The following is a 12368-nucleotide window of genomic DNA, read 5'->3' on the forward strand; positions in this document are numbered from 1 at the left end:
TACCTACCCAACAGTGAAGACATGGTGTATAGTTTAACTCTCTCTTCATGCCCATGTTTCTGGGTGTGGTGTTCCCCTCACATGATCTATGAGAAGTATTTTGGAAACAGTGTTTTAGATCTGTGCCAGCTCCTCATCTATGGAAGTCAACCATGGATGAGGATACCTGCCCAGAGCATTGGTTCTTATTCTCCTGCCTCCTCCAGACTCAGTGAAGCTAACTAGGGGTGGAAGTTGGTAGGGGACAGGAATCCCTAACGTATGCACTAGAACAATTCCAGCCTTCATGACTGATTGCTGGGGGACCCTACATGTTTATTGATTTTCCTGCTAGTCCTGCTTTCAGAACCTCCTCTCAGAGCAATTATTATCAACAAAGATTGACCTGTCCCACCAGAGATCTGTCACCAGAGATCCTGAATGGGGGAATGGGAATGAAAAAGGGGACAAGGGCACAAGAAATGAAGACCAAGACAGTATCTCTGATCAAAGTCACCATTTATTCGAATTTTCCATACAACTACATAGGCAGAAGTGGAAGGAATGTAATTGCCTTTGGCAGAGTTACTAAGTGACTAGAAATCACAGGATGGCCCACCAAGATGTGCTAATAATGGTAATTTGGAAAGTTCCTCAGAAGAGTTACTTAGGAAGCCCCGAGGGAGAGGAGGATTTAAGGTATTTCAGGAAGATGATCTTATCGAAAGCCCCAGGTCAGCCAGAAATGCACTATTGTATCCGGGCAGTAGTCCGGTCAAGCCAGATGCCAAAATTCAGGGGGCAGCAAGGTGCCAGAAGGCCCCCAACAGAAGATTAGCTGGAGTGTCTGCCATGAAACAGACACTAACAAGCACCTGGCTGTAATCAAGAACAAAACTGTCAAAGGCTCTGCACTCAGGGATCTAGACATTTACAAAAGAATACTAACAGGACCAGAAAGACATTATTTCAAGTTCTTTTGTTTGTTATTGCTATTGAAACAAACACACAAAAAGTACTGAAGAACTTTGGGGAAGTTTAAGGAAAAAAAATGTTTAACTAAAAGCAAAAGCAAAAAAAAAAAAAAAAGCAGATGGAATGTCTGGATTTAAGTATAACTTAGGACAGTGGCCTAAGCAATTTCATTTCCAGGAAAATGAAACATCACCAGGACAACAGACAAAGCCTTTCTGATCCAGTACATATAAGTCCTTCAGGAAAAGCAGATGTGAATGGGTGGGCTCCTGCAGGCAGATCTTGGGTTTCAGCATGCTTGAGTATGGGACTAGGAGTATAGTCAGGGGTACAGTGGTTGAGGCCGTGGAGTTGCTCTCTAGCATGAGGCAGGCAGGGAGGGATTAAATATATATAAGCAGAAACAGCTCCTATGGCTAATTAGAGCCCATGAGCTTTTTAAAAATAAATGTTAAAAAGAAAGACTTCTTTGACTTTTGGAAATCCAGAATCTGATCTTAAGAATGGACAGGAATGAAGTGAAAAATAAATGGAGCTGTTTAAGTGTATCAGCTACATGGCTCTTGGTGCTGAGAGGCTGGTTAAGAAGCAATCCAACTGGAGTATCCACCATGGAAACCAATACATCAGGAAGAATCCTGCCTCAGGGTCCTTCTCCCCGAAGCACAAGGAGCTGGCTGTGTCTCCAAGATGTTAGGAAAGGGTGGAGAGAGGGATCACTAAGGGTATTTCTGGAAAACACTGTAAATGGCTTTTCTTCTTAGCTTAGGAGGGAGGGACAGAAAGGTGGGTGGAAGTGGTGGCCAGAACCTCTGTGAGCAGAGCTGGCCTAGGTGCTCAGTGATGCTCAAATAAAGCTTTTGCTTCTATTTCCAGGTATGGAAGAAGAGAAAGTGAAGCCTAAGCTGGAATGAGATCCCAGGCTAAGAGGAGAAGCAGAAAGAAGCTGCCCTTGCATTCTTTGGGCCCTGGGCACTAGCAATGAGGAGACAGAACTTCAGAGGGGGCTGTGACATCAGTTCTGTCTCCCTGGCCCTGAGGGAGAGCAACTTTTACATACAAATATATACAAAATAGGACACATTGCCTTTGAAAAGAACTCACCCTCATTTTTTTAAATTCTCTATCCAAGTTCATTATTGTTGATTTTTTGTTTCTTTTTTTCTAGTTTTAAAACTAAAGTTGATCATTAAAATTTCATTTTGGCAGTAATTCCATTTAATTGAGAAAAAATCAAATGTACTTTTTGTTGAGGAATCTCATAAAATTGGAGGAGCAGATGTGGATTGAGGATGGAGTGATGACTCTAGGATACAGGATGGACCCAAGAGTTAGGTAGTTCCTGTGGTGATAGTGTCACACTTGTCTGAAATGAGTAGAGTTAGTAATAGGGTCTGTGAAACACTGCCCAAGTGTTACCATTAATAAAGACCAACCAACCCAAACCTGGTCTCCATGGTCTATCTCAGTCTTTTTTTTAATTTGATTTTGTTTATATATATTTATTACAATTTTTTCACTTTGTATCCCCACTGTAGCCCCCTCCATTATCTCCTTCTAGTCACACCCACCCTCCCTCTATGCCCTTTCCCTAGTCCCCTGATAGGGGAGGACCTCCTCCCCTTCTATCTGACCCTAGCTTATCAGGTCTCATCAAGGCTGGCTACATCGTCTTCCTCTGTGGCCTGGTAAGCTGCGAGCCCCTGGGGGAGAGGTGATCCGGGATTGCCTGATTGAGTTCATGTCATAGACAGCCCCTGCGCCCCATACTAGAGAAACCAATTGGAAACTGAGCAGCCATGGGCTTCCTTTGAACAGGGTCTAGGTCCTCTCCATGCATGGTCCTTAGTTAGAGTATTTGTCTCTGCAGGGCCTCCTTGCCCATGTATTTTGGCTCTGTTGTTCTCCGTGTGGAGTTCCTGTCCCCTCCAGGTCTTTCTATCTCCCTCTGATGTCCCTCAGTGGAGGAATGGATACAGAAAGTGTAGTACATTTACACAATGGAATACTTCTCAGCTATTAAAAACAAGGAAATCATGAAATTTGCAAGCAAATGGTGGGAACTAGAAAACATCATCCTGAGTGAGGTAACCAGAAGCAGAAAAACACAAATGATATATACTTATTCATAAGTGAATATTAGCCATATGATATAAGATAAACATGCTAAAATCTATAGCCCTCAAGAAGCTAAAGAACAAGGAGAACCCTAGGGAAGATGCTTAATCTTCATTCAGAAGGGCAAACAGGATAGAAAGTAGGAGAAGACAAGGAACAGAACAGGAGTCTTCCACAAAGGACCTCTGAAAGTCTCTACCCACCAGGGTAGCGAAGGAGATACTGAGACTCAGGCAAACTTTGGGCAGAGAGCTGGAATCCTAATGGAAGACGAAGGAGATAGAAAGACCTGGAGGAGATATCTCAGATTAACACCTGGTTGGAGTATCTATTCTTACTTTGCTTCTTTTGAAGGAAATGTGTTGAAAATAGAGACTATACCTCATTCATTCCTGTGCTTTTCTTATTTTAAAATAAGAAAATTTTATGGTATGTTTTTAAATTTCCAGCAAAAACACTTTAAAACCTAACTTATAAAATCTTGATCATAGTTATCTGAATGGTGGAAAACAGTGCTGTACCACGTATAAAATATTACTTAGTATAAGTTGTTGGCTATACATACTAAGGTAGATCAACAAGTGATATAAAACCATTTATTCTAAAAATGACTTAATTGTTGGCACAATTTTGGAAGTGCTAGAAAACTCCTCCAATAATCACCTACACATGCTTTTTTTTTTTTTTAACTAGAACTACTTCATAAAGGAACATGATTATCCCCCATTGACTATTGGAAAGGGCTCAGGACCCTCAAAAGAGAAAATTTTGTGGAGGCTCCTGATAATTTATTTACAAATAATTTAAAGAAGTATGCATTAGAACTAAACATGTCACAAAATATACACCAAAATTTAAACACTATTTTCTTAAAAATTTCAACCTGAAGAAGAAAATTTCAATTAATAGCTTCAACTAATAATTTCAATTTTTATGCTTATAAAAAATCTAACAAGTTGCATAAAATACTTGAAAGACTTATGAATAACCACAAAAGAGTTAATGTGCTGAAAGAAATAGATTTTTCAGAAAGGTTCTCAAAGAAAAACACAACTCTACGCTGTACATCACAAAATAACTTCATCCTGCAAGACTGCAAAGAGATTATTTGAAGGACATATGAATGAAATGGACACAAAACAAAACAAGGATTTCTGCAATCGAGAACCACTCCTTGATGGTGACCTGAGAAGAATCTCCATATTGGTTCGCTATCTCATGGAGCCAAAGCTTACAAGCAGTAAAGATGCAGAAATCTACTGAAACAGAAAAGTAGAGCAATACCACATCCTTGAGGATAGCTCCTATAAATTAACAGTGCCATTGTCAGTCTGAGAGCTACCTGTTCAAGACCATGAGACTTTTCCTTACATAGGAAACCTGGAGGAGTGGACTGAGTGGAGTTTGCTGGTAAATTCATCTTTGGGTCTTTGTATACTGAAATCCAGAGCTGTTTCTGTAAAAAATTATAGGGATAGAATTTAGATTCTAGTTGATTAAGGACAGTTGGTGGCTTTTCCAGGTGGTAAAGAAGCTGAAGTAACCATTACAGAATGCTATTTCAAGAACAGAACTTACATAGACATTGCAAAGGTTGAGAGGAAAATAGAATCCCAATGTGAACACGCTCACTCAGTGGTTCTTCTTGGCTAACCATAAGAGAAAGCACCTCTGTCTCCCACTGTCACAGGAAAGAAGAAAGCCAGGAATTTGAAAATGAGTTTGTAGGTCAAAGGATAAAGTTTGCTAGTCTATGGCTTCAGTGGCTGAAATTTCCTCCTTAAAGAATCGTCTGAAGAGGGAGAAGATATATGGTGGGGTTCAAACTTGCTATATACCCTACAAACAGCAGCATAGGCTGCAGAGACAGAAGGCTTCAAGAGCTGACTGAACTCAGGGCTCAGGGCCCAGGACAAGTAGTATTTGGTTTCACCCTAGCACCTTAGGCTATCTTGTATCAGGTTTTTGGTCACCTAAGAAGTGTCAAGTAAGGGTTCTACCTTGTGGAGTGGATCTCCAGTCAAATCAGATACTGGTTGTGTCACCAGTGTGGCCATTGTCCTCACATATCTTGAAGGCAGAGAATACCATGGTGGATCCAAGGGTTTGAGGCTGAGTTGATGTTTACTTTTCTCTTTTGGTAGAGAACAGAGTATCCTCCTGTACTAAAGACACTAGAACATAGGGGTGAAGGCTTTATGTAGGTACCACCTTGATGTCTCCGTGTTCAGTAAGTTGTGTAGGTTTTGCCTTTAGCAATGAGGCCTTGCAGTCAGTTTGTGAAGAACAATCTACAGTCTTGGCAACAGCCTGGAAGACTGGATTGTTGGGGGTTCCCATAGGATTCAACAGTTCAACCAGATAAAATCCAATCATGGGGCTGGAAGCTGAACTTGGTGACTAGAGATAGCCAGTTGGGGCTCTATTTCCCCTATCATTTGGGGATTATGTTGCCTCAAACTGCCCTTAATTTTAGCTGTCTCTCTAGGTATTCCCTCTCTTATCTCCCTCTGTCTTCCTTCTCTCCATTTGATCCTCCCTTTCAGTCTATCCATAAGTATCTATTCTAGTTCCTTTTCCTAAGAAACCTATATGTTCCCTTAGTTCCTTAGTCTATACCCAACCTCCATAGTTACATAGATTATAGCTTGGTATCGTTGATATAAGAACTAATCTCTACGAATAAGTGAATATATACAATGTTGATCTTTCTTTTTATCCCTAACTCGGGTTGCTTTTTTTCTAATTCCATCCATTTGCCTGAAACGATATCATTTTTAACAGCTAAGTAATACTCCATTGTGTGAATGTACTACATTTTCTTTATCTGTTGTTTCATTGAAGGGGCTCTATGTTGTTTCTAGTTTCTGGCTATTATGAACAGAGCATCAATGAATGTGGTTGAGCAAGTGTCCTTGTAATAAGATGAAGCATCCTTTGGGTATATGCCCAAGACTGGCATAGTTGGATCTTGAGCTAGATCAATTCCCATCATCCTGAGGATCTACCACACTGATTTCTAAAGTAACTATACAAGTTTGCATTACCACCAGCAATGTAGGTGTGCTCCCCTTACTCCAAATTCTTGCCAGTATGAGATGTCACTTGTTTTATTGATCATAGCCATTAAAGATGTGGAAATCTCAAAGTAGTTTTGAATTTTGTTTACTTAATGTCTTAGAATGTTCAACATTTCTTTAAGTATTTCTCAGCCATTTGAGTTTCATCTTTTGAGAATTTTCTGCTTAGATTTGTATCTCATTTTAAATTGGGTTATTTGCTTCATTGGTATCTAGTTTTTTGGTGTTTTTTTTTTTTAGTTATTTATATATTTTGGATATTAGCCCTCTACTGGATGTGTAGTGAGTAAAAAAATCTTTTTCCATTCTTGTAGGCTGCTGCTCTGTCCAAATGATGGTGTCGTTTTCTGTTCTATGAGGTCCCACTGTAATTTTTAACAGCAGCAATGGGAAAGCAGTATGTTCATATCGTTAAAACTGCTTAGTTTTGTGCTATATCTACAAATAATAATAGCCAACATATGATTAATATCTAAAACCAATATTTAGATCATTGAGTGACCAGTACTGTTAGCTTTTCATAGCACAAACGGGTTATATAATTCTCATTGAGCATTTATCTTGAAAAGGAAGTTCTGAGGTCATAAAGAATTCCTCATTGAGCGGCACTTGCTGTTCAAGGGCACATAAATGCCTTTCTGTCCACCCCCACCCCCCGGTAAAGCAATGTAATTTTTTTAGAAAGATGACCCAAATCTTGAGAACAATTCAAAGCATTTTAGAGTAAAGGCAAATGCCTGTGCTTGGTAAAGGGAGGTTTGCTAAGAAAAGAAGGAATATCTTATGGTCAGGTCAAGCTTTATTAAAGAAATATATTTTTAAAGTCAGTCAAAACAGTAATTCAGTGAACTTTTCTCAAGGGAGTTTTGAAAGTATGCAGTGCTAACCGCAGTGGAAGTTGCTTTCACGGCTGTATTGGTTTTACCTATTTGCACAAGCACACTGTTTGATCAAATAGGCTCAACATAAATATGTGTAAGAATGAACTTTATCCACTTTCAAACATCACAAAAATTTGGAGCTTCGACTATGCAATTTGACTAGGCCAGAAATACTTCTTCATACTACTCAGGTTTAGTATTCCATCCAATGCCTTTTGAAATTCAAATTATCAAAACTTCCTGTCTCTCCCTCTATTCCTTATGCCTAGTTTCAAGAGAGAACTATCTTGGCTTTCCTAGAACATAGCATCAGAAGTGATAGTTCCTTTCTCTGACTCCCAGTCCGATACTAAGACTGTGAGGGCTTCTAAGAAGAATTGAGACTGTGACTCACAGGTACCCAATCCTTTTCCCTCATTACCGTGGCAATAAGTTGTCCTCCCAGAAGTCTATACTTTTGGCAGATTCCATCTACCTTCCTTGATAGGTTTTCATAGTGCCTTGTCAAACCAAGAAACACAGCCTACATGGGGTCATTTATCTCCAGCATCAGCATCACTGAATGCTCTGTCAGAATGCTTCCCACAGCTACATCCTTTCCCACAGCCTTTCCTGGGAGTGGAGGAGTCCAAGAGAAGAGGGTGGAACAAATGGAAACTTCTTTGAGCCCTGACTCCCAGGCTGTTCACTGAGAGAATGGAAGAGAGGGCAAAGGCAAAGGGCATTGGTAATGCTTCATAAATTCTTAAAAAAACAAAACACACCCTTGTCTCTTTTGTATGATTTAGTCTATAAAGAATAATCCAAACCCAGCTACAATGGGTGCTTTCTGTTAGTAATTTCCCAGTGCACAACCAGCATCAAGAAGACGTTTCTCTGAATTGAAAAGGTGAGGCACTTGCAAAGTTTTATCCTAATATACAAATTTCAGGTGGCAGCTGTGGTGGTTTACATGAGAAATGTCTGCTCTAGGTTCTGATAGTTGAACACCCAGTTCCTAGTTGGTGACACTGTTTGGGGAAATTTAGGTGGTGCAGCCTCGCTGGAAAAAGTACATCACTGAGAAAGGCCTTTGAGATTGTATAGATCTCTCTTCACTCCTGTGTGTTGTGAGCTGATGCCTCACCTTTCTGCAAATGCCACCATGCCTGCCACTTTCTGCCATGCTGTCCCATCATTACTGACCCTACCCTTGTGAGCCAAGATAAACATTTTAAAAGTTGTCATGGTTATAGTATTTTATCAAAGCAACAGAAATGAACTAATACTGCAACTATGGAGAAACATAAATATCCCTCATGACATCTTTTTTTTTAACTTATTTTTTTAATTTTATTTTTTTCTTATCAGTTACATTTTATTAACTCTGTATCCCAGCCGTATCCCGCTCCCTCATTCCCTCCCAATCCCACCCTCCCTCCCTCATCTCCACCCTGCCCCTTTCCAAGTCCACTGATGGGGGAGACCCCCATTCATCCGACCCTGTTTTATCAGGTATCTTCAGGACTGGCTGCAAAGCCCTCCTCTGTGGCCTAACCCTCATCACATTTTTAATCATCAATTTTGAAAATTTTATATTGCAAAATGTTTTGTCAAATATAGTTTCCCCCAGTTTTTAGCACTACATCTTGAAGAAGTAAGTTTTTTTTTCCAGTTTAAACAAGCTCCATTTGAGACCAGAATCTTGTTATTAATTCAATTATAATTTTGAAGCTCACTGTATTAAGACTAAAAAGGTAGAAGTTTGGGGAAAAAGTTTTCTATGAATTGAAGGTAGGACAATGATGGAGGAAGAGTACAAATAAATAAACCTTAGCATTTGGGGAGCCAGCAAGCTAGCGATTTGTCTCCAAGCAGAGTACGGAGGTACAGTTCAAAGCATTTCCAGGGAACTTCTGCTTCCTCATGTGAAAAAGTAGTAGGGTCTAGGACTAATACACACACACACACACACACACACACACACATACACACACCGCTGCAAATAATTAAAAAAAAAGTTTTAAAAACAATTGTCAGAATTGGTCAAGATATGTTTAAGATAAGTACACTGAGGCAAGAGAAGTATAGTGTGGAAGCCTTTGATTTCTGCCTGGAGCAAATTTCTAGTTTGTAGCAACAGAAGAGCTAGTGGTATCACTGAGTCATGGCACTCTGCTGTTAAGGAGAAATAAGTAGAATTTCTGAAGTATAGTTCTAGGAGAAGGGCCCTAGAAATTTGGATGGGACCCCCTTTCATCTTTAGATAAGCATAAGGTTGGGTAGGAATAGGGTAAAACTATAATTTTTGACTGTTGAGATAAAAATGTAATGTATTTAAAATGTATGAAAGTAGTCTAAGCCTGTCAATCAAACATTGATTGACAGCACCGAGGAAGAGACCCTGGTTCCGCCAGGCGCTTGGTCGCCAACCCAGAGCTACACACCAACGTGATCTGGTCACTGTCCCATACTGAACTGTGGGCCCACAACATCACAGACTGGATTTTCCAGTCTAGAGATAACCCTATGGAGCAGGAAACGATTGGGACTGACCTTAGGTCACCCAGACATCCCCTGGAAAAGACTCGGGTTCCGCGGGCACCCCAGGAGCCAGCCCAGAGCCAGAGCCTGGCGCTGGCACAGAGCCCTGCCTGCGCACCTGATTCACAGCCTCAGATAGAACTGTGGGCCCCAGGGCACCAGAGACTCAGTTTCACCGTTGGGTGCAAACCCACAGGGAGGGAAACGGCTGGTCTGATCTCAGAGCACTCAGCTGATAGCACCACCCCGAAAAGGTCTCGGGAAAATTACCCAGTTTAGGGAGACACCCAGGATCCCAACTGCCAGAAAGGCGGAGCCACAGGCGGGCGTCTGTGCCTGTGGGTTCTACTCGCCGCCACCCCAGACAGAACGGCAGTCTCCAAAGCAAAGACTGGGTGTCCCTGACAGGAGGAAACCCCCAGCAGAGGGGATCATCAGGTCTAACACTCAGGACACCCAGCACCAAAAGACTTTTTGGATTCACGCAGACTCTAGGCTCTAGCTTTCTAATGCAGGCAGGAGCGCTGTGCTCATCCGCCATTATTGAGTACCCCTAGGGCACTGGGGCACACAGCTGCATCCTCAGACCCACAAAAGCCAGAGAGCCATTACAGCAGCCCTCAGATACTGTGCCAAGGATCAACCAGTTACCCCTAGCTAGCCTGACAAAACTGTGGGAATCCCTGGTCCTTCAAGAGGGCTGCACCCACAGCTTCTGGACCAGAGCAGTGTCTGCAGCCGACATCCCAGACTGAGGCACCCAGCCTCCAAACCAGAGCGGCACCCCCAGGCGCCAACTCAATCTAGGTGCACATTCTCCGTGCCCAGAGCGGAGCACTCAGCCTCTGGCCCAGAGACTTGCTGGGTGCTCCTCTCACTTTCCCAGACAGAACTGTGTGCCCCAGGATAACAGACTGAGTTTCCCTGTTGGGAGAAAAACCCCACAGCTAGGGAATCAGCAGGTTCTTCAAGAGGACTGTACCTGGAAAACTGTAACAACAGCAGCAGCTCACTAAATTTATAACGAGAAACCCAGCAGTGGGGCAGCTGACTTGAGAACTTCTATGGGGAAGAGGAGAGCCGCCCCCTGCCTAACAAAGACCACAGCTACTACTCAGGGCTATACACCTGAGGTGAGCAGTGGCAATTCCTGAGAAACACTGGCCATACAGTGACCATAACCAAAAAGCAGAGGAGGACTCCTTCAGGAAAAATCATCTTCTGGCCAAGGGGATTCTCCCTACCTCAGGACCCCAGAAAGCACAGAAACTAACAGCCAACACCTAAAACAGCCAAATGGGTAGAGGTCAGCGTAAAAGCTCAACCAACAAAAGACAGAGCAATATGGCATCACCAGAACCCAGCCATCCAGGGGCAAACAGCCCTGGACAACGCAGCATAATAGAAAATCAAGAAGATGACCTAACATCTATGCTGATGAAGAGGATAATAGAGGAAACAAATAAAATACGTAAAGAATTAGAGGAAGATTAAAAACAAACTGATCATGGTTATCCGTAAAAAAATGGAGGAAATTAAAGACAAGCAGATTATGGCCATTCGTGAAGAAATATGGGAAGATACAGCCAAACAGTTTGCGGCCTTCAGAGAAGAAATAATTAAATCACTGAAAGAGGTAAAAGAAACAGAATTGAAGGAACTAAAAGAAAAAGAGGAAAATACAATCAGACAGGTGAAGGAAGTAAACAAAACAAATCAAGACCTGAAGATAGAACTGGAAAAATTAAAGAAAACACAAATGGAGGAAATAATGGAGAGGAAGAATTTAGGGAAGAAAACAGGAACTACAGAGGTAAGCATAACCAACAGACTACAAGAGATGGAAGAAAGAATCTCAGGTGTAGAAGATACAATGGAAGAAATCCATGTATCTGTCAAAGAAAATGTTAAATCCAAAAAATTCCTGACACAGACCGTCCAAGAAATCCAAGACAGTATGAAAAGACAAAACCTAAGAATAATAGGTATAGAGGAAAAAGAAGACTCCCTTCTCCAAGGCCCAGAAAATATTTTCAACAAAATCATTGAAGAAAATTTCCCCAAGTTAAAGGAGAAGCCAATAAGGCCTACAGAACCCCAACAAATTTGACCAGAAAAGAAAATCCTCCCGTCACATAATAATCAAAACAGTAAGTATACAGAACAAAGAAAAAATACTAAAAGCTGCAAGGGAAAAAGGCCAAGTAACATATAATGGCAAACCCATTAGAAACACACCTGACTTTTCAACACAGACTATGAAAGCCAGAAGGGCCTGGACGGATATCATGCAGACCCTAAGAGAACACAGATGTCAGCCCAGGCTACTATACCCTGCAAAACTCTCAGTCCTCATAGACGGAAAAAACAAGATATTCAATGACAAAAACAAATTTCAACAATACCTACACACAAATCCAGCATTTGAGAAGACACTGGAAGAGAAAATACAACCCAAGAAAATTAGCTTCTGTCAAGAAAAGACAGGAAATAATTAACCTTACTACAGGAAAACAAAAAGCAACCAAGCACACAACCTATGACCACAGCCAACATCAAAATCAAAGGAGCTAACAGCCACTGGTCATTAATCTCTCTCAACATCAATGGACTCAACTCTCCAGTAAAAACACACAGATTAACAGAATGGATACGTAAACAAAACCCAGCAATCTGTTGCATACAAGAAACACACCTAAGGCACAAAGATAGACATTACCTGAGGGTAAAAGGTTGGAAGACGACTTTCCAAGCAAATGGACCCAAGAAACAAGCAGGAGTAGCCATTCTAATATCTGATAAAATAGACTTT

At 41.3% G+C, this 12368-nt stretch overlaps 1 protein-coding gene across 3 annotated transcripts in view; it reads left to right on the forward strand.

The window, feature by feature from the left end:
- Positions 1-2399, forward strand: part of Aig1 (androgen induced 1) — a 252323-nt gene extending 249924 nt beyond the window's left edge. For all 3 annotated transcript variants that reach the window (XM_060380248.1, XM_060380247.1, XM_060380250.1), the window contains one exon: positions 1831-2399. In XM_060380248.1, coding sequence (XP_060236231.1) covers positions 1831-1858 — 28 coding nt within the window. In that variant the 3' untranslated portion in view covers positions 1859-2399. The remainder of the gene's footprint in view (positions 1-1830) is intronic.
- The last annotated feature ends 9969 nt before the right edge of the window (positions 2400-12368 follow it).

This window comes from Meriones unguiculatus, chromosome 3 (genome assembly GCF_030254825.1).
Source record: "Meriones unguiculatus strain TT.TT164.6M chromosome 3, Bangor_MerUng_6.1, whole genome shotgun sequence".
NCBI classification, from domain to species: domain Eukaryota; kingdom Metazoa; phylum Chordata; class Mammalia; order Rodentia; family Muridae; genus Meriones; species Meriones unguiculatus.